Source organism: Leopardus geoffroyi, chromosome C3 (assembly GCF_018350155.1).
Source record: "Leopardus geoffroyi isolate Oge1 chromosome C3, O.geoffroyi_Oge1_pat1.0, whole genome shotgun sequence".
Taxonomy (NCBI): Eukaryota; Metazoa; Chordata; class Mammalia; order Carnivora; family Felidae; genus Leopardus; species Leopardus geoffroyi.
In genome coordinates this window covers 66,968,179-66,995,249 of record NC_059338.1, presented here as the reverse complement: position 1 = coordinate 66,995,249, position 27,071 = coordinate 66,968,179, and the positions used below count along the sequence as shown (strand labels likewise).

Here is a 27,071-nt window from a genome sequence, read left to right as displayed (position 1 = left end):
ATCCCGCTGCCGCCCCGTCACAGCACTGACCGTGTGGCCCTGCGTTCTGTGGCTTACGCGTCCCGTCACTACTCTGAGGGTCTCGAGGGCCGGGACGCTTCCTCTCTGTGGGGCACACGTGGCTTCAGCTCAGGTCGTGGCTCCCAGCAAGGGCTTCATAAGTGCTACCTGGATACAAGGGGGAACAGAATGGACGAGACGAATCGTATCGATTTTAAGCAAGAGGCGGCTTCGTGCCCAGAAGCGCAGGCCTCTGGGCCCGGGCTGTGTGGTTGCGAATGTTCCCCTGCGCGCGATGCACGTGGGAGGCCCAGCAGGCCTGCGCTGCCGGGGGCTCAGGGGCAGGATGCGGGGTGTACCATCCTCTCGACCCAGGGGGTGTGGCACAACTTGGGGCGCTTGGGGACCGCTTGCCCCTGGACCCCCGGCGGTGGTCCGCCAGGCCGTGAAGGTCCCCGGTGCGTGGCACGCCGGGCCCCACTCACACTTGGCGCCGGAGGCCCAGGGCATCTTGCCTCCACGGCTTGAGAAGACCGGGGCCCGTGACCCCGTTTCACAAGCCGGGGGCTGAGCACACAGTGGGTGCGTCGTACCTGGCAGGTGTTCCCCGGGGGCTCGAGCGGTTGAATGAGGCTCGGCCACGAGCCCGCAAGTCTCAGCGGCGCCCCTGTGGATAAAAGAGCCACTGAGGCCAGTGGCCCCAGAAGAGGGTTTCAGTCTTCACTGCGTTCATCTCACAGAGGCTCCCGGCGGCTGTGACCTTGGCCGCGAGCCCCTCTCTGTTTCCAGTCGCCGTGCCTGCCCATCCGTGGAAACTTCATCTTGTCAGGCTGCGGATCCTGAGCAGACGGAAGTGTGCCGTCCCCTCCAACACGCGTCCTCTGCTGCCCTTGCACCTGACCGGCCAGCTGTAACACCGGGCCGGCTGGAGGGTGGGGAGGACAAAGCCCAGCCCCCAGGGCCTCAGCGCCCTTGCACCCCCTTCCTGCCCCCGCCCTCTGGCATTTAAGCCCAGACTCTGTCGTGACGGGGCTCAGAGCTGGGGAACCCAGAATTCCATGTGGTTGAATTTCTGCTCAGGCTCAACATCCTGGGGAGATCCCAGGGTCCCCTCCCGGTCCCCGCCCCTTCCCCCCCCCCCCCCCGATAGACCTAAAATGTGCAGTTCTGTTCGCCGTCCGTCCAGGGCAGGGAGCGTGTCGTGGATCTGGGGGGCTCGCAGAGGAGGTTTGCGGACAAGCCCGGGGAGGCCGATTCAGCACCAGGGCCACTAAAATCAATTAGCGGCTCCGGTCGACCTCGCCTCCAGCGGGGTGATCAGCCTGTCACGGTGGAGGCGCAAAGAAGGACACAGGGAGCTGATCTCATTTTCTCTGTCCTCGAGAAGGACGCCAGATTTATTTGTGGCAGTCCGGAGCGGGGCGGGGGAGGCACCCTGTCCTCCTTGTTGGGAGGGAGTGGTAGCCGCTAAGGGCCGTTATCCCCAGGGTCTCACCTGTAAGCCCCCTCCTGTCCCCCTCCTGTCCCCAAGCCGCCCCGCCTGCAGGTCCCCCAGCTGCCCTGTGTTGTGCGTGCGTCCCAGGGGAGAACAGGGGTGTGTACCCCGAGCTGGCACTTTCTGACTCGGGGTCGGCGGGGAGGGCGCCGGGCGCGGGCAGTAGCTGAGGCCGAGGACACCCCGTCCCTGTGGAGGGACACAGGCACCCCGGCCACCCTTCATTCCTTTTCTCCTTTGAAACCTGTGCTCGGAAAGATTTAAGTCACGATGAATTCACTTGCCCGTCTCTGAGTGGTCGAGGGGGACAGAAGGGTCACAGGCGACAGCCTGATCACCGCACTGACGTGTTTCCAGCGTGCGGCGGGCCGGGGCCCCCCATTAAGGAGCTCGTGTGCTGTCGGGGTGTGGAAAACCGTCCACAGATCCCTTCACCGCGGGTCCGACATTTACGGGTGGAAGCCGCCGGCGGGTGGGTTTTCCGGAACGTGGAGTGTGGTCGGGAGCTGGAGCACTGTGTTTGCCCTGCTCTCCTGTCTCAAGCTTTTAGAGTCTCCCTCTTTGCAAGTTCCCGTCGGGCAGTGCATGAGGCAGAGGCCAGTGCTGGGTTGACGGGACCCACGAGGACACAGCGTCCCCACCGACCTCCGCAGCCTCGAACCCTGGGCAGCCGTCCTCCGGCTCCTGGGGACTGCCTTCACCCTGCGCGACACACACGGTCCCGCTGTACGCGGTCCAGACACCCCTTCCTCTCCCGCTTCCCCTGCCGTGACCTTGCACTCTGCTCTGGGGTCACCAGATGGAAGGGTGCGAACGCAGGTGGCCCAGGTCCCCCGCTTCTGTCCCCTCTTGAAACCAGAAGCGAGGTGTGCGCGTGAGGGAGGGACGCGCCGAGCCCTGTGGAAGCCCGGCCCCCTGGCTCACCGAGGCCGCGGGCACCTAGTTCAAGCCTCCCTGACCTTCCTTGCCAGGACTTTTGGCCCCAATCGTTTGTGAACCTGCAGGCCTTCCCTCCCGCTTCTGGGTGGGCTAAGTGATGTTAATGAGAAGCCGACAGCCAGACGAGCCGTCTTGGCCTTTCTGGGGCTGGGGCCCTGGACCGTGTTTTTACACCCTCTCTGTTGCTTCTGATGCCCCCCGCCCCCGAGGCCTGAGAGTCGCAGCTTCTTAGGGCCGACTGTGACCTTCCATTCATCTGGTTCCGGCCGGACCAGACCGCAGTGAGGAGGGACCTCTGTCCTCAGGTGCAGTCACCCTCCCATTTACATTCCCCCGTGCTCCCCGGAGCTCACGTTCAAGGTTATGCCTCTGACAGGGCTGTGCACAGGCAGCCGTCCCCGGAGGGTGACGGAGAGCGTCCGGGAGCGAGCCACGGCCGCTGACAGCAGCACGGCTCGATGACTGCAGAGCCCGCGTCCGGGATCAGACTTGCCTGACCGGCCGGCCTAGGGCTGGGGGTCACCTTTGTCAGGAGCAGTTACTTCGGAAGACAGCCCTGGCCTTCTCCTCCGAGTTCCAAGAGGCCCTGGGACCCCGCTCCAAACCCAGCGCCCTCCGCAGCTCCCGGGTGAACCTGCAGGGCTGCAGGAAGAGGTCATTGGCCCCCCCGTTCTCTGTCCCCACGCCCTGTCCCCAGGGAGCAGAGCCGCCCCTCGTGGGGAGGACGTGCCAGTCACTTCTGGGCAGGAGTGGGGCCGGCCCCAGGCCCCTGTCCCCCCGCTGTGCCGCAGAGGGTGACCTCCCCGCCCTGGCTCCGCATCGTGGGGGGCTGATCAGAGTCATGCGTTAGTTTCCCACCAGGGTGTGTGACGTTTTCATTCCGTATCTCTGAGGCTGCTCTCTCCTCCCCTCGGGGGAGGGTTCTTTTTTCTTTTTTTAAATTTATTTATTTTGAGAGAGAGAGAGAGAGAGCGAGCGCGGGGCAGGGGAGAGGGAGACAGAGAATCCCAAGCAGGCTCTGCTCCATCAGCACGGAGCCCGACACCGGGCTCGATCCCACGAACCGTGAGATCGCGACCTGAGCCGAAAACCAGGAGTCGGACGCTCAACCGACTGAGCCCCCCCGGGGGGCCCCCTCAGAGAAGGGCTCTTACACCTGATTGTACGTTAGCGCCCGACGGGGCGTGTTTGTTTTCATTTTTTAAGCAAGTAATTCCTGGCTGGATCCCTGTGCTGTCCGTGGTCGGGAGGCGGGGCCCTTGACCTGCCTTTTCACGAAGGTCGGTTAGAGGATTCTGATGGGCAGATTGGTTTGGAAACTGCTATAGACCCCTCCCCCACGCTCCCCTCCTCATCTTATCGGGTGCCCTCACCCCTCCTTCCACCCCCCCACTCCCCACCGCCCACGACTCCCGCCCCGCCAAGCAGCGTCCTCTCAGCAGGTAAACAAGCTTACGTTTCTTGAATGTGCTTGTTGAAAGCGTGGTCCTCGCCCTTGTCCCGCAATCCCGCACCTCGTTCTCTCCCAGACCTCTGCCCCCCTGCTTCCGCCTTGTCACCCTGTCAGACCTCCCCCTGCAGAGGCCACTCGTGGCCAGATGCACCCCTGCTCCCACCCGGTCCCTGGGCCTGCAGGCCAGCATCCCGAGTCCCTGTTTACGCTCTCCCGACCACGGGTCCCCGGGTCACCTTGTAGAGCGGAAAACTGAACCCAGACCCGGCTGGGCCCTCTTCCCCTCCTTCTGTGCAGCCGCTCACTGGGTCCCGGGGACACCACCTCCTCGGGTCTTCCTGCCTTGTCCCCGCGGCCACCCTGGCTTCCCGCCTCTGACCCGTCACCGGGATCTTGGCACCCTCTCTCCTCGCAGCCTCCTGCCTCACCCCTTCCGCCCCGTTCTCCCCTCGGGGTCACAGCGTGTGCTCTGTAATTAAAACCCGACCGTATAATCAGTCCCCTGTCGAATCCCTTCCCAGCGGCTGCCAGCGGCTGGAGAGGGAAGCCAGGCCTCAGGGCCTCTCCAGTCTGACCACTGCCCCCCTGGGCCCCACTCTATTATTTTTAAATTAAATTTTTTTTTTTTTTTTTTTTTTGAGAGAGAGAGAGAGAGTGCAAGAGTGGGGAGGGGCAGAGGGAGAGAGAGAGAAAGAATCCCAAGCAGGTTCTGTGCTCAGCGCAGAGCCCGACTCGGGGCTCGATCCCACGACCCTGGGATTATGACCTGAGCCCAGACCAAGAGTCAGACGCTCAACCGACTGAGCCACGCAGGCGCCCCTATTTTTTTTCTACTGAAGCGTGAGCCGGCCTTGTCTCCCTCGCTCCCCTGTGTGCACCCTGTGTCGCCGCTCCTTTCGAGGCGCCGTGTGCCCGCGAGGGTGTGAGGCTCCCGAGACGGCGGTGGGCCAAGCCCCCTCCCTCCTGGGCTCCACATTCCCTGGACCCGGCACTGGCCAACGGCTGGCGCTCAAGTGGAATAAATTTAGAACTAACACGTTACCGTTGGGTACCGCTCTTTATTTAGCGGGTGAGACTCATTGAAAACAATTAACACCTCTTCGTACGAAAATGTGCTAAAGCTGTTTTTCAAACTCACTGCTGAAAAGACTAAAACAATGTTTTCATACTGTGAAGCTAAGCCCTTACCCCTAACCTTCCTGTGGCACCTGTAAGCTTATAATGGCAAAAGGGACCTATGACCGTCATTTCCTAATTAGCCAAGTTATCGGTCCCGGTTAATGATGGATTCTTCACTTATCCACACGGACGCAGCTGCTGGTGACATATGTAACGTGTTGTACAAGTCAGTGCGTGCGCGAGGCGCTTGTGTGTTTGCGCCCAAGAGTTATCACGAGCACGTCAACACGGGTCAGAGGGCAGTGGCCGGGAGCCCCTCCCACACCTCACGCACGGAAGGTCGCCTCCTCTTTCAGACAAAACGTGGCCAGCCCGTCTCCTCCTGGCAGACGAGCCGGTGTCTTGGCCAGCGTTGCCGTTTCGCACCACCCCGCGTGCCCACGGAGCGGCCGGTTCCGTGGCGGGCGGGTGGGGGTACGTAGAGGCCCAGAGGCCTCTGATGGGCTTGGTGATTCTGGCCAGGGTCCCTCTTTGGGCAGCTGATGGATGGGTGCCTTTCGAACTCTAACAACCTCTGAGCTCAGGGACAGTTGCCTGATGCTCAAGACGTCCGTGTATATAGCAGGCTGAGCCGTATGAAATCGCTGTTCCCCGGCTATTCTTGACCCATGAACGTGGTAATCTCACGTGGTCTGGCCCAAGAAAAACAGGCCGGGAGACTGAGGCTTGGCTGCAGCTACAGAACAGAGGGTCACAGGAATTCAGCCAGATCCCACCGAGTCTGGGCACTGCGGCCACAGGTCACAGAGACCCTCTGCTTCAGGGTCTCCCGTGAAGGACTCTGGCCCCGGGCAGGGTGGTGGTGGGGAGAACTTCAAGGATATTTTGCAAATCACGAAGGATGAGGGTTCTTTACTTGCTTTTTTTTTTTATTGCGTTAAAATTCGCACAGCAAGAAATTTACCGCCCCAGCCGTTTTTAAGCACACAGTCCAGTGGGATTAGGAGCGTTCGTAATTGTTCCCTAGCCACCACCGCCACCCGTCCCCAGAACTTTTGTTGTTCTGCAAAACTGAAACTCTGTCCTTATTAAACACTAAGCCCCCTTCTCCTCTCCCCCAGGCCTTGGCCATCACCATCCTATTTTCTGTCTCTAGAAGTTTGAGCGTTCTGGTCACGTATATGGGGTCACACAGTCCTTGTCCTTCTGTGACTGGCTTATTTCACTCCGCATGACCTCCTCCAGGTTCATCCATGTCATAGCAGGGGTCAGATTTCATTCCTTTTTAAGGATGAATGACATTCCAGTGTATTACGTGCCACAGTTTGCTGATCTATTCATCTACCTGTAGACACTTGGGGCGGTCACGTGTTTAAAAAAATTTTCTAATGTGTATTTTTGAGAGACAGAGACAGAGCATGAGCAGGGGAGGGGCAGAGAGAGAGGGAGACACAGAATCCAAAGCAGGCTCCAGGCTCCGAGCTGTCAGCCCAGAGCCGGACGCGGGGCTTGAACCCACGGACTGTGAGATCCGTGTGAGACTGTGTGACCAGAGCCAAAGTCCGACGCTTAACTGACGGAGCCACCCAGGAGCCCCCAAAATGTTTATTTATTTTGAGACAGAGAGAGAGCAAGTGGGGGAGGGGCAGGGAGAGAGGGAGACACAGAATCTGAAGCAGGCTCCAGGCTCTGAGCCATCAGCACAGAGCCCGACGCGGGGCTCGAACTCACGAACCGCGAGATCACGGCCTGAGCCGAAGTCTGTCGCTTAATGGACTGAGCCACCCAGGCGCCCCTAGGGGTCCGAGGCTCTAGCCATTGTGCACAACGCTGCCGTGACCATGGGTGTGCAAATATCTATTTGTGACTCTGCGTTCAGTTCTTTTGGGTGTATATCCAGAAGTGAAGTGGCTGGCTTGTGTGGTAATTCTATTTTTAATTTTTTGAGGAAGCCTCCGTATGTTTCCCACAGCAGCCGACCTAATTTACCTTATTATTATTTTTTTTTACCGTAAGGATGTAACACAAAGAGCTCAGGCTTCTAAACTAGACAGCTCCGGGCTTAAATCTTGGCTCGGCTGTGTGGCCAAATCACCTAGGCTCTCGGAGACGTGGGGTTAGTAATAACTCCCTCCGACGGTTGTAAGGGTTAGAGGTGCGGTAGGCAGGGGGAGGGTAGCGCGGTCTAGCACACCGTACATGTGGGGGGGGGGTGGCATCTGTGTCATTTTTCCCTGATTTTCCCCCCACGTGCCCATGTTCAGTGTCTGCTCTCTTGCTGTTCCTGTAGCGTTCTCTTTTCCCTGCTGTCCACGCGGGTCCGTCTGATTTCCCACCACGTGCCACATGCTGGGGGCGCACGCTTCCCGAGAGTCCCTAAGTCCCCCGTCTCATCCTGTGTCCACTGCTGAGCCCTGGGTCCGTGTCCCCATCGCTCCTCAGCTGCTGCCTTCCGGTCTCGGACACTCGCAACCCACAGCACCTGCTGACACATTAATTGTCCTGAATCACTGCTCCCGTTAGATCACTCTCCTGCTCCCAGTGCTGGCCGAGCTCTGTTTCCCTCCGCTCAGGGGCGTGCGCCCTCTCCAGGCATCCAAGCCCTTGGCCAGTGCCCCAGCAGCACCCCCCACCCCATGTCACCTGCCCCCACAGGACCCCGTGCTGCTCCTGCCTGCGGGAGGAGGCTGGAGTTCAAGTGCCCTAAACCGGGGCACACCCGGGGCGGGGGTGGGGGGTGAGGTGGAGGATGAGGGGCCTGCTCACTCATCTGGGGGCTCCCAAGGGCAGGGACTGAGTCAGGTTTCTGGATGAGCCGCTGTGAGACCTGAGTAGTGTATCCGGCCACATCCCGCAGAAGTTGGCGGGGGGGGGTCCAGCAAGGCTCTGCACCCCCAGCCAGGCTGTCCTTGGCTGAGAGAGGAGGGTCTCCCGGCTCTGGGCCGGTTCCTGGGTTGATCTTAAGTCCGCGGTTGTCACACTTCAGTGGGCATTTGCGCGGAGCGAGGAACTTGCTTAGAAATGCAGGTTCACCTGCCTCCCTCCCCCAGATCTAAAATCAGATCCAAGGCGGAGGGGGGGGGACCCAGGCATCTGCATTGTTTCCAGTTCTGCTGAGAAGTAACTGACGCCCGTCACTGGGTAAGCGTGAGGCGTGATGGTTTGATTGACATCTGCTGTGAAGTGATCGCCTGGGTGGGGGGAGAGGGGGTGTGTGGGGGGGTTCAGCTCACATCCAGCTTCTCCTGTAGAGACGATACAAGGAGAGAACAAACTCCTCTCCCCGTGCTGAGCTCTCAGGACTTACTCTGAACCTCCCTACGTACCCACAGCGGCGCCAGCTCCCGTCACCAGGCTGGATGGACGCCCCCCCAGGGCTCACCTCGACCTGGGGTGTGCACCTTCTGACCCCTCCCTCCGGCTCCCCCGCCCCCACCCCTCCTCTGGTCTCTGTTTCCTACGATTTCGGCTTTCGTTTTGTTTTAGATCCCACATATAAATGAGATCACGCGGTATTTGTCTTTTTTCTGTCTCTGGCGTGTTTCACTTAGCGCAGTGCCTTCAAGGTCCACCCACGTTGGCACAAATGGGAGAATTTCTTCGCTTTTTAAGGCTGAATAATATTCCATCGTGTGTATACCTCATCCTCTTCATTCATCCACCACGGACACGTGGGTTGCCTCCGTATCTCGGCCACCTGCTTGGTAAATTCTGCAGTGAATGTGGGGGTGCAGATATCTTTGGATCAAAATGGAAATGCGGGACCGTACGGTCGTTCTACTTTTAACTCTTTGAAGAAGCTCCCTCCTGTTTCCCACAGCGGCTGCACCAGTTTGCCTTCCCACCAACAGGGCACGGGGTCCCTTTTTCTCCACATCCTCGCCAACACACCTGTTGTTTCTTGTCTTTTTGATTCTAGCCGTTCTGACGGGCGTGAGGTGGAATCTGAGTGTGGTTTTGATTTGCCTTTCCCTGATGATGGGCGGTGTTGAGCATCTTTTCACGTACCCGTTGGCCATCTGGTTGTCTTCTTGGGAGAACTGTCTGTTCAGGTCCTTTGTCCGTTTTTTAAAAAAAATTTTTAATGTTTATTTTTTAGAGAGTGAGCAAGAGAGAGAGAGAGAGATGCATGGAGTGCGAGTGGGAGAGGGGCAGAGAGAGAGGGAGACACAGAATCTGAGGCAGGTTCCAGACTCTGAGCTGTCAGTACGGAGCCCGACGTGAGGCTCTCATGAGGTCATGGCCTGAGCTGAAGTCAGACACTTAAGCAACGGAGCCACCCAGGCGCCCCTGCCTTTGCCCATTTTTTAATTGAGTTATTTGTTTTTCTGCTATTTTTTTTTAAATTTAGGTTTATTTATTTATTTTGAGAGAGACCCCAAGACAGTTGGAGTGGGGGAAGGGCAGAGAGAGTGGAAGAGAGAAAGAATCCCCCAGCAGGCTCCACATGGCCAGCGCAGAGCCCGAAGCAGGGCTTGAACCCAAGAAACCGAGAGATCGCGACCTGAGCCAAAACCGAGAGTCGGACGCTTAACCGACTGAGCCAGCCAGGTGCCCTTGTTTTTCTGCTATTGAGTCGTAGGAGTTCTTTATGTATATTGGATACTGACCCCTTATCAGATGTATGGTGTGCAGATAGTTTCTCCCATTCCACAGGTGGTCTTTCTGCTTTGTCGATGGTTTCCTTTGCTGTGCAGAAGCCTTTTGATTGGACATAGCCCCACGTGTTTATTTTTGCATTAGTTATTTGAGCTTTAAGTGTCCTCTCCAAGAAACCATCACCAAGCCCCACGTCAGAGAGCTCTGTGTCTGTTTCCTTCCAGGAGTTTCTTGGTTTCAGGTCTTATGTTTAAGTTTTTGGTCCATTTCAAGTTACTCTTTGTGAGTGGTGTGAGGTAGGGGTCTAGTCTCGTTATTTTCTATGCGAATATCCACTTATCCCAGCGCCATTTATTGAAGAGACTGTCTTCTCTCTGTCAAGTATTCTTGGCTCCCTTGTCAAAGAGCAGTCGACTCTCTACGCCTGGGTTCCTTTCTGGGCTCTCAGTTCTGTCCCATTGGTCTGTTTGTTTTTATGCTGGTACCATATTGGTTTGACGATCGTAGCTTTACAGTACGGCTTGCAATCAGGAAGTGTGACGCTTCCCACTTCGTTCTTCTTTCCCTGAGTTCCCGGGTCAGCTGAGGTCACCACTTTTGCTTTGCAGATGGGCAGAGCCACAGGCTGTGCTCTGTGTCCAGGTGCTGCCATAAGCGGGGCTGTTGGGTGGGCTGCACGGTGTCCCGTGTGCCTGGCATGCTGGAGGCGTGTTCCACAGTGAGTGGGGCTACAAACTAGTATCCTGGCGTGGTGTGGCGGGAGAAGCAGCTCTGAGGCTGGTAAAACTCATTCCTTGTTGTCTTAACTCTGGCCAAGCCATGCCCCTAGTTCCCTGGGTGAGCAGGTGCACTGGTTTCCCTCTGCTGGCTTTGCAGAAGCCCTGCCCTTGTCCTGACGGGAGCACCCACACAGAGCTTCCGGCCGGGCTCATCAGATGGGGCAGCAGGTGGGGCTAGGGAGGGCAGCTTAGAGCAATTCTCAATTTTCCAAACACACCTTCCATTGGGAGGGGCTGGGAGCTGGCCTTGGGGTTGGCTGTGGATTAATCCTCTTGCCTATGCGCAGCAGGGAAACCCTCCAGTTGGGACTGGCTTTGCCCCCCGGGGTGATTAGCCTGCCCGGCCTCTGGCCTGGAGGGTTTCGGGGTGTTCCAAGTGGCTGGGAAGTCCCCTGCACAGCATGTGGGGCTGGGACGCAGCTCCCTCCCTGGGCAAGCCGGGCTGTAAGGCCGGCAGAATCCTTTGTTTGGGGATCTGGAGCAGGCAGATCTGATTCTGCACTGACCCCTGGTGAGCGTGTGTCACTGGCTTTGGGGATTGCGACGTGGGCCCTGCGGGTGTGGCCCGCGTGCCCCGATCTGTGCTGGGTGCTTTGGATCGCCCCTGCCCCCGTCAGAGCCGGAGATGTGCCTGCAGTCCCGTGGAAGGAGATCAGAAGGAGGGCGCCCAGAAGGGACTCGGGGGGACCTCTGGTGGTGGCGCGCTGGCCGGGGAAGGGGCTGTGGGGTCAGGGTGTAGCCGCTGCTCTTGTCCGTCCGGCGTGGCCTGTGTTGGTCTCTGCGGTGTGAGGGTGCTCTCGCCTCACCGCCCCCGTTCTTGGAGTCTTCGGTGGTGTTTTGCTCATGAATACTTGTTGGCTCTCCTTTTGGGGAAGGGCAGTGACGTCAGCAAGGACCTCTGGTGCCGTCTTGGTGACGTCACTCCCTCCAGGCGTCTGTAGGTTTAGCACACAGAGCAGGTGCGATGCAGGTGGTCTGACACGCACGGGACGCTGGGTGCATTTGGACCCTCGAATTCCACTTCCCGTATTCAGGCGCTGCGCTGGGGGCTGGGGACAGTAAGGTGAATGGGATGCCACCTGGGGTCCCAGAGGGACTGTCAGCCCTTCAGGCGGCAGAAACACAGTCGGTGGCAGTTGTTAAGAGGAGGAGGGTGGGTAGGGGTCGGCATCAGGAATCAGCACGTGGACTCAGGGGTCAGCCTTGGATCTGAGGCACCAAGGGGTGGGCCCGTGGGAAAGGCCACCTCGGGAAGCCAGCGGGGGCCACCGAGATTGGGCAGGGACGGACCAGAAGCCAGGGTGCAGAGAGGGAGGAAATGGGCCCCCGGGGTAGCTTCCCCGAGGCGTGGGAACCGTGAGGAGGAGGGGGGTGAGGGAGCTCACCGGTCTCCTGGCTCGTTTCCGGAATGGCCTGCTCTCTCGTCTGGACCTGCTATGGCACGTCACCCCCGCCTGCAAGGCAGTGGGAGTCGGCAGCCCCTTTAAAGACGCCCCCTAGGTTTTTGGGGGGCCTGGGCGGCTCAGTCAGTTGCACATCCAACTCTTGAATTTGGCTCAGGTCATGATCCCGGGGTCATAGGATCGAGCCCCACTTTGGGCTCCGTGTTGGGTGTGAACCTGGTGGCCCGGAGTGTGAGAGCCCGTGAAGGAGGGGATTGGCGTGTGGGCTGTGGACTGGTTGGTTCGCAGATGAAAGTCCATCCCTGGCCCTGGGGGCGCAGTCTCTGGGGGGGGGGGGCAGTCTCTCAGGGCAGGGGGCAGGACACCAGGTGTCAAAGCTCGAGGGACTCCTGGCTGACACCTGCTTAGCGTGGAAGGCGGAATGATGCCCCCCAGAGATGTGCACACCCTGACCCCCAGAGCCTTGGAAAATGTTCCCTTCCGCAGCGTAGGGGGCTCTGCAGACGTGACTACGGGAAGGACCTTGTGACGGGGGGGGGGGGGGGTCTCTCTGGCTGATCGGGTGGGCCCAGCGTCATCACAGGGGTCTTACAGGAGGGAGGCGGGAGGGTCAGAGTCAGGGAGAGACGTGAAGGTGTGGGGTGTGGGAGCAGGGGTCGCAGAGGAGGGATGTGGGCGCTGGCTGGGCTGGTGCGGGAGGGGCCGGGAGCCCATAAACGCAGCAGCCGAAGAGCCTCCGGAAGGACCCAGCCCTGAGGACGTTCCAGACTTGCGACCTCCCGAGCTGTAAGACGATGGTACCTGCTGCTCGAAGCCGCTGAGGTTGTGGTGGCTGCTGCAGACAGGGGACGGCCACTCGTCCTGCTGTGGGCTGCCGCGAGGCCCAGGGCCCAGTAGGGAGGCAGCCTGGCTCCAGGCAAATGACAGCTGCGTCGCGACATTTCCCGTAGGGACCTGGGAAGTCCTACCCGGTAAGGGCCCTGGACACATGCACAACCTTGCTCTGTGTGCCCATGGATGTTCGGTAAATCTCAGGCTCCCCGTCCCCTCCCCCACTTGCAGGGACGGCTCGCCGTGGCCCCAGGACCGTGCGCCCCCTCAGGCTGCCACGTGGGCCTCGCCGGCGTGGGGCTAAGAGGCGGGCCGGGCCGGAGTGGGAAGGTGCTGGATGCCGGCCGCTCCTCTCCGAGCTCCTGGGGGGTTGGGCAGCTGGGCCCCCGGCCGGCCGTCAGCACGCAGGCCACCGTGTCCCCGGCACCCTCCGAAAGCTGTCCCCTCTGGCCTCTCACAGGGACGTTCGTCTCGGCCTTCGCCGTCCTCTGCGGAGCCCGCACCGACCTCCCGGACAGGCACGTGTGCTGCGTCTTCTGGCTGAACATCGCGGCGGCCCTCATCCAGACCCTCACGGCCATCGTCATGGTGGGCTGGATCATGAGCATCTTCTGGGGCATGGACATGGTCATCCTCGCCAGTGAGTAGCCCGCCAGCGCCCTGCTTTCTGGGGCGGGGGCCGGGATTCGGGGGGAGGGGGCAGGCGCCGAATGGTCTGGGCGGCTGTGATCCTGCGGGGTGTTGACGCTTTGCAGGCAGGCCCGCCCCTCCCTGGAGCCCGGTGCTCAGGAGGGCTCACGGGTGTCCTCGTCACTGGAGTCTGCACCCCCCTGGCACAGGGGACCCTCCCCACGTGCCCGGCCCAATGCCTGCAGGGAATCCTGAGTGCAGACAGGCAGAGACCCGAGCCAGAGGGCGTGAGCAAGAAAGACAGAGCTGCTCATCAGCTCAGACGCATCGGCCTCCTCTTTATCAAGGAAGCAGCCCCCGAGGACCCTGAGTGGCCGGGGCGTGGCCCGCGTGAGCTGAGGTCCCCGTGCCTGGCATCCCCTGTCTCCATCCTGCAGTTTTCCAGAAAGAAGGAAAGCCTACCTGACATCTCTGCCCACGGGACGCCCTGTGACTGTGGTGTGTGTTTTGTTTCGTTGGACAGCCAGGACAGCACGATTTGCCTCCTCCTTGGGATCTCAGCGTCGTTCGTTGTGCTGCGTGAACCCTTGCCGATCATTTGGCCCACACTTGGTGCAGACACAAAACTGTTCTGTGCGAGTGCTTAATGTTACAAAGTCAAGTTTACCAAAAATGACTTGATGAGCCTTTAAAAAATAACCTGGCGATATCCCTGGAGATAAACCTAACCGAAGAGGTGAAAAATCGATACGCTGAAAACTATAGAAAGCTTATGAAAGAAATCGAAAACGACACACCCCCCAAAATGGAAAAACGTTCCATGCTCCTGGATTAGAAGAACAAATATTGTTAAAATGTCGATACTCCCCAGAGCAATCTACATATTCAATGTGATCCCTATCAAAGTAACACCAGCATTCTTCACAGAGCTAGAACAAACAATCCCTAAAATGTGTATGGAACCAGAAAAGACCCCAAATAGAAAAAGCAACCTTGAAAAAGAAAACCAAAGCAGGAGGCATCAGAATCCCGGACTTCAAGCTGTGTTACAAAGCTGTCATCATCAAGACACCGGCACAAAAAGAGACACACAGATCAATGGAAGAGAATAGAGAACCCAGAAACGAACCCACAAACCTATGGCCAACTAATCTTTGACAAAGCAGGAAAGAATATGCAGTGGAAAAAAGACTCTTCAGCAAGTGGTGCTGGGAAAACTGGACAGCGACACAAAGAAAAATGAACCTGGGCCACTTTCTTACATCATACACAACAATAAACTCAAAATGGATGAAAGCCCTCAAAGTAAGACAGGAAGCCATCAGAATCCTCGAGGAGAAAGCAGGCAAAAAACCTCTTTGATCTTGGCCGCAGCAACTTTTTACTCAACACGTCTCCGGAGGCAAGGGAAACAAAAGCAAAAATGAACTATTGGGACCTCATCAAAATAAAAAGCTTCTGCACAGTGAAGGAAACAATCAGCAAAACTAAAAGGCAACCGACAAAATGGGAGAAGATATTTGCAAATGACATATCAGATAAAGGGTTAGTATCCAACATCTACAAAGAACTTATCAAACTCAACAGCCAAAAAACAAATAATCCAGTGAAGAAACGAGCAAAAGACATGAATAGACACCTCTTCCAAGGAGACATCCAGATGGCCAACCGACCCATGAGAAAATGCTCAACGTCACTCATCATCAGGGAAATACAAATCAAAACCACAATGAGGTACCACCTTACACCTGTCAGAATGGCTAACATTAACAACTCGGGAACAGCAGATGTTGGCGAGGATGCAGAGAAAGAGGGTCTCTTCTGCACTGTTGGCGGGAATGCAAACTGGTGCAGCCACTCTGGAAAACAGTGTGGAGGTTCCTCAAAAAATTAAAAATAGAACTACCCTATGAGCCAGCAATAGCACTGCTAGGAATTTACCCAAGGGATACAGATGTGTAATTTGTAGGGGCACATGCACGCCCAAAGTTTATAGCCGCACTATCGACAAGAGCCAAAGTATGGGAAGAGCCCAAATGTCCATCGATAGATGAATGGATAAAGAAGCGGTGTGTGTACACAGACATACACACACACACACACACACACACACAATGGAGTATATATATATACACACAATGGAGTATTACTCGGCAATCAAAAAGAATGAAATCTTGCCATTTGCAACTACGTGGATGGAACTAGAGAGTATCATGCTAAGTGAAATAAGTCAGAGAAAGACAAATATCGTGACTTCACTCACGTGTGGCATTTAAGATACACAACAGATGAACATAAGGGAAAGGGAAGCAAAAATAATATAAAAACAGAGAAGGAGACCAACCGTAAGAGACTCTTAAATACAGAGAACAAACTGAGGGTTGCCAGTGGGGTGTTGGGCGAGGAGAAGGGCTGAGGGGTGATGTGATGGGTGTTAGGGAGGGCACTGGTTGGGATGAACACTGGGTGTTCTGTGGAAGTGATGAATCACTATTCTATTCCTGGAAAAAAAAGATATTTTGATTAAAAATAAGTAAATAAGTAAATAAATGATAACATCCCCCCCTCCCCCTCCCCACACACAAAGAACTAAAACCACTCACTGCTGTTTGGCTCTACAACGATAAAAAGAGATCTTCCAAAATGAGTTGTAAAGAAACAACAACCATACTTGCCAAAAATGGACTGAAGGGTGAGGTGGTAACACCCAACGTCTGCTTTTCCCGGGACTTTCCTGAACTTTCTAAGCAGACGGTTTTAGCCAAGTAGAGGAGAGATTTCTACGAGGCCGACCTCCCTCGGTGCATTAAGGAATTCTCACGAGTGCAGAATAGCATGATGTGTTTTAAGCTCTAGGTGTCTCTTGTCGTGGTTTGGACAGAGCTGGAGAAGGTGTACTGAGGTTTCACGCGGGGTCTTTCTGCAGAGACATGGAGGGAGCCATTTTGTTTCATTTAAGAACGCTTTGGCATGTTTCCAGTGGTTTCACAAATATCCCCTCAAGGTAAGAACACAAGCAGGCCTCCAGATATTTGCGACTTTCTTGCAAAGACGTCCAGGGCAATTAAAAAAAAAAAAGTTCTATGTGGAACCGTGTTAGTAACCTTAGTGAGTAATAACTTCTCAGAAGTACAAAACATCCTCAGGGGAAATTTTTTCAGTAAAATGAAAATGGCTTAATGTTCTCTAAGCGTAAAACCACTGCTTATTATTATTGAAAAAAATGCAGAAAATGAGGAAGAGAGTGAAAAAAAAAATAGCACGAATAAGGAAATATTTAAAGATATTCAGAAGGAACCCCTGGCAACATTTGGCTCATCATTCCAGAGCCTTTACAGAATATATTCAAATGTATCTTACGCAGTTTTTAAAATTTGGATTATTTTATGGATATCATTCGTGTTTGAAATTTCATGAGGTTTTTTTTTTTTTGTTTCGCATTTCCATGTCTAGAAATATATGGAATTTTAATTACTTTCAGGATCTCCTTTGGATGTCACGATTAAGTTTTTCCCTTTGCAGAACATAGTTGAAAAAACCCTTTGCAACTAGATGTTCGATAAACGCTTTCTGGTGACGAAAACCACCAGTGGGAGAAGGGCACCTGTCCGTCTGTCCCTGCAGTGGGTTCCCCGGTGGGTTCCCAATCCGGGGGGGCAGGGGGGGGGCTGTTGTTGACCTTGAAACCAGGAAAGGCCGCCATTAAAACCTGAGTTTGTGCTTCTGTTCAGTTCCCTTGGCCATCACTTCAAGGGGAAACGACTTTACTTTTAATGTGTATCAGAGGGGAATTCTCTTTTACACTTTTCAATTTAAAACTAGCTGTTCTCGCAGCGCCCGGGTGGCTCAGTCCCTTGAGTGCCTGACTCTTGATTTCGACTCAGGAGGAAAGAGTGGAGAACTTCCAGACTGGACCGGTTTGGGCGAAAGAGACGCGTTCACGAAGTGTGGTCTGTGCTCGGGCACTGGATCCTTGGACAACCAAGGGGCATTAGGAGACCAGTTCGTGAAAGCAGAACGAACTCCGCAGATCACACAGTTTCCCTGATGACTGCCCTGTGCTTATGTGTGAGGCTAACATTGGGAGAACATGGCTCAAGGGTCCCTAGGAATGTTTTTGTGCTATTTTTGCAAACTGCCCAAAATCTGAAATGCCATCACCCTGAAAAGTGAAAGGATTAAAGAATAATAATAACCTTAGCGAGACCTCAGAACAGATACCGCGCGTGTCTTAAAGCAGCCACACTCGTCGCCGGGTGCCCCCGTGCGGGTTTGCTGTTCCCACGCGTTCCGTCTACCTCATTGGGCCACGGATTCTCGAGGACAAGGTGCCACCTTGCCCCTCTCTTCACACCCCAGGCTCCTCATGGTGTCCTGCACACAGCAAACCATTCGTGGGTGCGACTCTCAGTGTCAGAGGTAGGGACGGGCAGAGGCAGGAGGGGAAGTCGGGAGCCCTAGAAGGATCTGGAACAACTGTTGTGCCTGGGTTCGGGGTCCCCTGAGGGTCCAGGCTCTGGGGCACACATAGATTCTGGGGCCAGGCAGGGCCGTGGGTCAGCGACCGGGCAGGCCACCCGGCCAGAGAAAATGCAGGCACCAGAGCCCGAGTGGGATCCAGCAGAACCAGTGGTTGATCGGTCAGACTGGCTTCCCGGAAGGAGGTCGTCCGGCAGCAGAGGTCAGGGAAGATGTGGGGTGGCTGTTCTGCCAGGGGGTCCCAGAGTCAGGGCAAACCAGGCAGACCCCGGGAGACAGGGACAGCCAGAGAAACAGGAGGGGAGCACCAAGCCTGGCCAGCAGTGGGAGGGATAAGCAGGGGAGTGGTCAGGAGGCTGGGGAGGGCCGTTCTCAGGGCAGACACTGCCCCCCTCAGGAAGTCAGGGTGGAGGTGGGCAAGGAGACAGAGACTGAGGCAGGCCCGTCATGGGAGCCTCCCCCTGTGTGCTCGGGGGAGGGTGCGGGCCATCGCAGGCATTCGGGGGGAGGGTGCGATCGATCGATCGATCGATCGTAGGCGGTGCAGCAAGGCTGACGGTTCCCCAGAGGGAACTGGCTGCTTCCCTAGGGGCCTATGGGACGGCCCACAGGCTCCTGACCCTTCCCCAGTTGGAACCTGGGAGGTGTGTCTGCTCTGGGAAGCGTTCTCAGCCTCAGTGGCAAAGCCTGACCCCTCGACTGCCTTTTTTGCCATCGCGCCGATGGCCGGCGGGGCACTTGGGCATTTAGGAAGGAAACCTTCCACTAGAGCGGAACGTGTCGTGTCACCGGCCTGTCTCAGTAAAAGTGAGGTGGCGCCTAATCCCTAGAGCTTTCTGGTTATTTTTATCTGGGTCACCCTTAAAATCCAGGGACCACGGGGTCTGTATCTCAGACATGATTGAAAGCCCCACCCCCCGCCCAGACCCCAAGAAGATGGGGGGGGAAACCTGGTCACATCCTCTCTTTCCATCACCCCAGACTGTGGTCTTAGCCGGAAACCCCTCCCATGTCCGGGTGGCCGCTCTGGGTGGGCCACGGGATACCAGTGCGAGAACCCCCATTTCCACCCCTCCCCAGGCCTTCGCTGTGGTCACTCGGCTCCTTGGATGTCCCCACACTGGCTCCGGGGATGCTCTTTTTGTGCCAGAGTCTTTAGACTTGGCTGCAGGAGGAAACCTCCCAGGATGGACACTCTGAGGACAACTGTCCGCAGTTGACTTGTCCGCCCGAATCAACAGGTGGACGGGGGCTGTCCTTTCGGGGGTCATCCCGCCCCTCACCGCAAAAAAGAAGGAAACTTCTCGGTCGGAACAGAGCGGGATGATTTTCACACAGCCCTGTCCAGAGCGTCATCGACAAACATACCCCCAAGAGACCCCCCCCCCTCCAGCAAGAGGACCACCAGGTTAAACCCGGATCTAAGGAGACGTTAAAACCGAGGTCGTACGAGCTTGCTGCTCTGCTGATGTGAATAACGACAAAGTACGGCCCACGACAGCCCGTCCTGGTCGCGGGTCCATACGTTCTCGGCAGTTCTCCGGCACTCTCCCTCTGCCGCTGCACCCGGGGCAGACGCTTCGGATCGGATTCAGGATGCTTCCTGCTGATGAGTCGTGTGTGTTCTCAATACACGGCTTTGGACAACCGCTGCCCGCTGATCCAGAAAGTCGACAAAATCTGTTGGCCATCCCCCCACCCGACCTCGGGCTTTCCCGAGGCGCTAAGTTTTCTGTGTGTGGCTCCTGTCCCTATAAAGGGTGACCGTGTGGCTCAGGCGGAGCCAGGCTGGGGCCAGGATGGGTCGCTTCCAAATCTTCAGTCTGTCCTGCAGGCATCTCTCCTTGGGCCCACCTGGAATTCATCTCCAGGCGCCCATGGGGGGCGGCGAGGAGAGAGTGAGGGGCAGGGGGTGGTCCTGGAGGGAGCAGTGGGCTTGGTTGAGCTGTGGGGCTGGGGGTGGCCCCATGGGAGCCTCCCGTGAGTCCCTGCAGCCCAGCACGCACCTGCTGGTCCCTGGACCAGGGCACAGTCCTTCTACGGCCTCCTCCTCCTCAGCCCCCGTGGCCTCTGTTTTTACCCTGTTTTCACCCTGTTTTCTCTCTTTCTTTCTCTCCGCTCCCTCCTGCGGCCTCACATCTTGTGTCGCCCCCAAGTTTCCCAAGGTGAGTCTGCCGATGGGCGATGGGCAGCCTCGAACCCGCCACTGACCTCACCGCCCCCAGAACACGGATGCTCCCCGCCCTCCCCCCCCCCGCCCCGGCCACCAACTTGGCCATCAGGCTTTTATTTTGTTTTTGTTTTTTAGATGTTTGTATTTATTTTTGCATCTTTTGGATATCCCGGGTTTTGCTTTTGTTTTCTTTTTGTTTGGATTTTTAGCTTTTTGCTTTGGACAACGTTGAAACATAGACAAAAGCCGAGGGCCTGGTATACTGAGCCCCTCAGCGCCCACACCGGCTTCAACAGCTGCCAACTCATGGTCACTCCTGTGTCATCTGGGACATCTTCTCTCTTTCCTACATTTCCGCCCCTCCCCCCCCCCATAATTAGGACTCAAAATTGGTGAATAATTTGGGAAATAGACAAAAAGCAGTCAAGTCCACAGAAGTTCCCTCTGGGGGCTGAGTGACCAGCTAACGGGGGGAACCTTTCAGCAGATTCCAGTGGCTGAATTTTCCCAACGGCCTCAAAATGATTAACGGTGTTTTAAAGGCTTGCAGCCCTTTGTGTCCCACACGTCCGGCTGCTTGAGCTCACACATGCGGTGACGGTCTTTTGCGTCCTGTCTTCTGTTTTGTTTTCCGTCCTCCTGTCCATCCACACGTCCCAGGTGCCTGTCACACTGCCACTGCCTCCCACGGCTCTGCCCTGGGAAGTCACACCAGGCAGTGACTTCTGGGGTGTGGCTTGAATACGTTGAATACCTTACTGCCCCCACCCGGACACCCCCCTCTCCGATACCCCCAGTAAACCCAAATTTCCACGGCTCTCCATTCATCCTTCTGTTTCCCATTAAAAAGTGCATGCCCCTGGGAAAAGTCGGAGCCCCCCCCCCCTCCCCCAAGCATAGCAGTCATTTCTACTTCAGTGAGAATAAGACCTCACGAACATATTCCAGTTCGCAGGCACCTCCTGGGGAAGTCCCGGAGGAAGCTAGCGTCTCACCCTGTCTCTCTGCTTATTCCTCGCAGGCTACAAGGAGCAGGGCATCCCACAGCAGCTGTGAGCCCGAAGGAGCCGCCAAGAACTCCGGGGTGGTCCGTGAGGGCCGCACCAGGCAGCGGCGGGCACAAGGACCCTTACGTCTTCTCTTCTGCTGTGTCCTGGGTTTGGAGCGCCAAGTAGGGGTGATTTAGAAAGATATTTCTTTCGAAAACACATCTGCTTTTCTTGGCAGGCTGTGAGGCTGCCCACCCCTCCCCCTGCTCCAGAAAGACGCGGGAGCCCCGAGCATCTCAAGTGGGGTAGGGAGTGGGGTCAGGGTTGCTGACAGCGAAGCTGGCATTCTGGGCTCACCCCTGCCTCGCACGGCTCCCTGGGTCCCCCTAAGCGTCTCCTGACCCTGCCTCTCCCTTCTGCAGCCCACGCTTCGCCCACTCCCTTCCTCACGCCTGAAATCTCCGGGCCTGGTTGTGTTTCGATCTTTGCTTCCCTGGAAGGAGGCCAGTGACCCCCAACCCCCCAGACCAGAATCCCCAACGAAGGCCAGAAGCTTTCTCGTTACACTTAACTCCGTTTCTGGCCCGCGGCCCTCCGGAAATCCTCGGGGCTGGACGGGTCTCAGAATTCCAAAAACTCAGATCCGAGAAAGAACGAGAGACGTTTACCGCCCGTTTCCTGCTGCCCAGTCGGGACCAGCTCCCCGCCGTCAAGCACAGGACCGTTTCTGCGGAGAGACGTGTGAACAGTCGGGCCGATTGGGATCAATAAAAACGCCAAATAGCGTCACCTTGTTGGTTCAGGTCAGATTTGGGCCTCAGGAAGCGACGGAAGGAAACCCAGCATTCGAGAGCGTTCGGGGATATAGAGTGGCAAAAAAAGAAAACCGTAGGAGTCGTGCCCTTCTCTTCGGAAACCCCTCTTGCACACGAGTCCCCGGGGACGTTGCTGTTGTGACGGGGGTTCCTCCCACTGCAAAGGGACAGTCGGGGCCTTTGCGGCACCTGTGTAAAGATTGTGAGTTGGATCCTGGAGGGGGAGGGGGGCAGGAGCTCACGGAAGTTGTTCGGGCCACTGCGGGTCGAGTGTTGATCTGAGGTTAAGAGAAAGGAGATCCAAGGTCATGTGACAGGTGGACATCTGCATGCCCGTTTTCGTCTCGCGGGAATTGCTAAACCGTGGGTCTGGCTCCAAGCTGTTTGCGGGCCTGGGGCTCCCCGTGGAGAAGTGGAACCCCCCATCCCCCCGGCCGCAGCCCCTACCCACCACCCCCAGCCCCGAGTCGGAGGTGGCCCGATCCGGCCCCTCTGCCAGCCGCTTGGCTTTGACCAACACCCGGTCCTCTCCCGTGGCCGCCCGGGGCCGGCCTGCACTTCCTAAACCCCTGGCTGTGTCCGTCTTCCTGTCCTTTCCCCCCTGACCCAGCCAGGCCTCTCTGCTGCTGCTTCCGTGTTTGCGATCCTGTGTGTTTTCGACGCGTGGGACCAGGCTTGGTTTTCTGCAGAAAGGCAGAACCTTCCGGTGGGTGAAGACGGAGTCGTCTGGGCCAGGAAGAGACCAGGAGGCTGCTGGGAGCAGAGGATCTTGCCTTCCGGCCGCGGAGGGGCAGAGAGGAAAGAGCAGTCTCCGTGGCACGTTAAGTGGCAGTCCAGACACAGGCGGGGTTTTCCCGGGTGACAAGTGTCACCCTGAGCCCGGTGGGGGCGGCCTACTACAGGGCTCGGTGAGCTCAGAAGGCCCATTCCCCTGGGTACCCCCGCCTCCGAGGCTCCCCTCCGCTGCCACCTGCTTCCGAACCGGAGAGTCCGTGAGGATCGCCTCACCGGGGAGCAGCCCACTGTGGCCTGAGTGTCAGCGTCATCAGGTGACGGCCAGTGGCCTCCAAGGAGTGTGAGGTGGCCGCTCGGGCTGTTGGAAGTTCAGCCGATTCGTTAAACGGCAGCCAGCTGCAAAGTGGGGTTCCCGTGAGCAAGTGACGCAGCACACGGGCGATGGCCCTGAGGTCCCGGGCTCACCCCAGGTGCGGCCTCTCGGTGCTCACGCTTCTGCAGGATGCCCCCCAGCCGCGGGTGTCTGGGGCAGGGGCCTCAGGCACACAGAGAAGGCCGCAGCACACGGGATACACCCAGGACCCTGCGGTGGCTCTCGGACCTGAGTGGCAGTTCTTGGGGCAAGAAGGAGCCACCGGGACCCGGGGGCGTCCCGTGCATGGTGGAGACTGTTCAGTTCCGAGTCCGCGGTAGAGCCGAGGACCTCTGGCCGGGAGGCCCAGGCCCCGTGGGAGCAGCGGGGGACGGGGGACGTCGGGCCCCGGTCCCTGCACCCTTCTGGCCGCTGTGGGGCAGGGGCCACGGTGGGGCCGACACGCTCGAGCCGCCCCTTTGCCCCTGGCTTCAGAAGCGGCACCCTGGCCTTGGAGCCCGTCCCTGGCTGCACTTGAGGGTGTGTAAAGAAGGGACCAGGAGCAAGATGCCTTCCCTGTGTGGCCCCAGAGCCGTGTGTCAGCCCCGACGACTGGGGAGCTGCCCAGTCCTAACACGGAGGACCAGGCCCCCCGCTGTCCCCGCCTGGGGGCTCCGGGCGCTCCGACCACCACTCCCAGAGGCAGGGCCGTGACTTCAGCTTCATGCGGACGCCCCGAGGGCCGAGGAGCAGCGGGCAGGACACATAGAGACAGTGGCGGAAGCCACACCGTCACCATTCGCCCGCCCAGGAAGAACAGGGACCTAGGCGTCAGAAGGAAAATCCCAACACTGAGCCCTGAGGCCAGCGCAAGGCGGGGCTGAGTCCCCAGGAGGAGAGAAGGCCTTCCGGAGGCCTGGGGCTCTCCAGGGGGAAGGCTGTCCCTTTTGCCACAGCTCAGCTCTTTAAAATGCAAAAGCAAGTCTCAAATGCTTTCTTCCTGAACCCCCATCCCTGCACAGAGGGGTGAGTTTGCGAGGGTTACTTTGGTTTTGCCTGGATCCTGTGCCCCGGGCCCCTCCGGCTGCCACGACACTCGCTGTTTTCACCCCGTTGGTGGCATTGGCAGAGAAAGCCCGTGTGTGTCGCGTCAACCGCTTAGGGACCCGGAACTTAGACCCAAGCCCCCCAGGTGGTGGCCGCACACCTTGTTAGCGTATTTATTACTCCCGCTTGCTGGTTGGTTCGGAGGGCTTTCCTCAGAGGGACCGCAGGTGGGTCCCAGCTGCACTGTGACCCTCCCTGGAGACCGTGACTTTGCACTTTGCACGTGCGGGAGCCGTCTGGAGCCGCTGCTGACCGCGAACCTACCCCGGGGCTGAGCAGAGACGGGCTTCCTTCTTCTCACTTCTTCTCAACGGTCCCCCCTGTGCTGGCGGCAGGCAGTTCTCGAAGGCGGGGCTCCCTGCCCTGCGTTTGTATCCAGAGAGCACTCCGTGGACGCCGGTGTGGACTGACGACCCCCGGCGCCCTGGCCGCCACGCCCTGCCCTTCCCGCCCTCAGGGGGAACAGCAAAGTGAGTGGAGGCAGGAGGGGCGCCTCTCCCCGCGGAGGGCGCTGTGTGTGTGTCAGGATGGTGAGGCCAGGCAGTGGGAAGGGAGGCCGGGAGCGGCCTGAGCAGGTGGGCGATGTTCGGGCTCTCGCGTTCTTCACCCGCCGGGCTCCTAGGGCTTCAGGACGCTCACGGGGTCGCGGGCGTGCAAGCCACGTGGGACCCTCCCTGTGGTGATGCGTGGGGCACCTCGGGGTGACTTCCAGCTTCCGTGCCGTTCGTCTCTCCTCCCGGCTCGTGCCTCCGTTTGACCATCTCTAGGCTGGGGACAAGGGGGGGCTGGGCAGCCAACGCCGGTCAGTCCCTTTTCTCTCCGAGCCAAGGGCCTGGAGGACGAGCCCAGCCCGGGCGACCCTCGATTCCACGGTCCCGTCCCGATCCTGTCACAGCGGGAGGCAGAGGACAGGGTCGCACGAGTACAGGTCCTGTTTCCAGTACAGCTTGTCTCTCTCCTCGGCTTTGGTCCCCGGCCCCTCCCTTCCTGCCTGGATTTGCCAAAATGCCAGCCACCCGCAATCCATCCCGGGCCACTGTCACCGTAGGTGAGGCACACAGACACATGCATGCTGTCACACACGCGTGCAACACCCCACGCGCACACATGTGTGTTCACAGCCCCTTTGGCGGCTGGGTGAGGACGGGACTGTCTGGGGACTTAGGACTGGGTGTTTCACGTCCGCAGAGGGGCCTCTCACACCCCCCGGGAGCTGTCCCTCTAGTGTGGCTCTGGCGGGCGCAGTTCCCCTTTATCATCTGCAGGGCCCTGGGCCTGGAGCTCTTCCTCCTGGGGACCCTTGGCTCAATACCCCCACCCACCAAACCCAGCTGTGCTCGTCCCCCACGCCTGGCTTGTGGGAGGGACAGCGTGGGTCTGCCCAGAGCGGCGGGGACTGTGATCCCTTTCTGGGCCCTTCTGGGGCTAGACGGTCCTCTCCTCTGAGGCTCCTTTTCCCACAACCCTCCCACCGGCCCCAGGACGGGACGCAGCGGGGAGAGAAGGGGACGGAGGTCAGGCCCACCCCGCCTTCTGGGTCAGCGCCTGGCTGGGCGTCCCCACCGGGGAGCAGGCGATGGTGGCCGTAACTGGCCCGGGCACCCTGTGGGAGCACTTGGCTGGCCCTCTGCACAGGCCGAGTGATAGGCCTGTCGTAGCTGGTGCCAAACTTTTTTAAACAACATACGTAAACACAAGCCTGGGTGTGTGCATATTAGCCGAATTTATATTTGGACGAGTGTTGTGTTGAGACTTGGAGTTTTTGACCCGTGATTGACTGTTTGGGTCTCTGTTCCTTCTGTTAAGCGAATCCCTGTACGTTTCCGTGGTTCTCTGGCAAGACCCGCTGCCCGGTCTCCCAGGGCTCTTTCTTTCTACTCCTGCCTAGACCCACAGCGGCTTCACCCCACCCGCGGCCAACTTTCCTTGGGGTCCTACGAGCCTGCCAAGGGGGTTTTCCGGCGCATTCCGTGGACGGGAGCCTTCCTCGGTTCTACGAGAGGGAGAAAGTCTCAGGTTGGGGACCTGGGGAAGCTTCCAGACTTGCAGCCTGGGGCCCAGGCCTGCAGCTTTGCCTTCCCAGTGTCCTCAGGACGGAGCCCTCGGCAGGCCCGCCCGCCCGCCACTGCCCGGGGCCCCTCTGCTGCCCGGGGCCCTGCGCCCCTCGAGGCGCCGAGCAGGGCCCCGACTTCCCCAGCGCCCCGCCAGCTTCAGAAGTCACAGCCCAAACGCCATGCCGTATACGTCATGGCAGACAGCGTGCATGACGCTAGGAACCTGTATACATAGCCCCGTGTACATATTTATATATTCCTATTATAAATACACAAAGCATGGCAATCCTTTGGCATTCCAAATCTGTGTTTTTTTAAATCCTGGAAATACAACTTTAGACACCTTTTCTTCCTGTTTCTCTTTTCTATGTAATAAACGTTCATGTGACCTTTCTGGTGGCTTCTCAACCCCCTGTGTGCTCTCGTTTTTCCGGCTGGATGGACCCAGACTTGGTCCCCAGCGCCTCCCGTGATCGCTCCGCCAAACCTGCCGATGCTGTTCTCTCGGCACGAAGGCTGTCTGTCCTTCCGAGGGCAGGGCTTCGTTTCCCACCCTCCCCTTCTCCTGGGGGTAGATCTTTGGTGATCTGATCCCTTTGGAACTGGGAATTCACCCGCCACCCTGGGCATCGCCCCCCCTACGTGTGTGACGTAGACGTTTGGGGGCGTGTTCGGAAGCGGTTAGGAGCACTTCTAATGAGCTGTTCAGCCCTAACAAGGGACCGGTTGAACTACTTGGGAGGAAGGGCAGGGCACGGTCCAGGGCCCCGCCGGCATTTTCTTCACCGACGGGGTCAAGGCCTGGAGAGCTTATCGAGTTTGTGGACGAAGAGGAGCAAATAGATGAACAAACTGGGATTCAGAAAGCCCCTGACGGGCAGGCCCCTGGTCTGTGAGCTGACGCTAAGGGCTCAGCGACAGAGCTGTCCTGGGGAGCGAGCGCCCCTCGCCGTCCCTCACGCCGTGAGTCAGGTGCACTAGGAGCAGGAGGGGGTTCTGGAATGCCTCGTCTGTAGAGTCGCAGGCAGCACCCGGCACCGGGGAAGGCGAGTCTCCAGGTGTCGCGTGCTGGGGCTTCTCTGGCCTGTCGGCCGCAGTGCCCTTGAGCGTTTAGGACGG

The 27,071-nt window shown here is 58.0% G+C and overlaps 1 protein-coding gene across 3 annotated transcripts in view; it reads left to right on the top strand.

Annotated features, from left to right (window-relative positions):
• STUM (stum, mechanosensory transduction mediator homolog) overlaps window positions 1–26,360 on the top strand; it is a 62,236-nt gene extending 35,876 nt beyond the window's left edge. For 2 of the 3 annotated variants that reach the window (XM_045453250.1, XM_045453251.1), the window contains exons 2-4: window positions 13,079–13,258; window positions 19,884–19,892; window positions 20,922–26,360. In XM_045453250.1, coding sequence (XP_045309206.1) covers window positions 13,079–13,258; window positions 19,884–19,892; window positions 20,922–20,956 — 224 coding nt within the window. In that variant the 3' untranslated portion in view covers window positions 20,957–26,360. The remainder of the gene's footprint in view (window positions 1–13,078; window positions 13,259–19,883; window positions 19,893–20,921) is intronic. The other variant, XM_045453252.1, reaches the window with a different exon arrangement.
• Window positions 26,361–27,071: the final 711 nt, after the last annotated feature.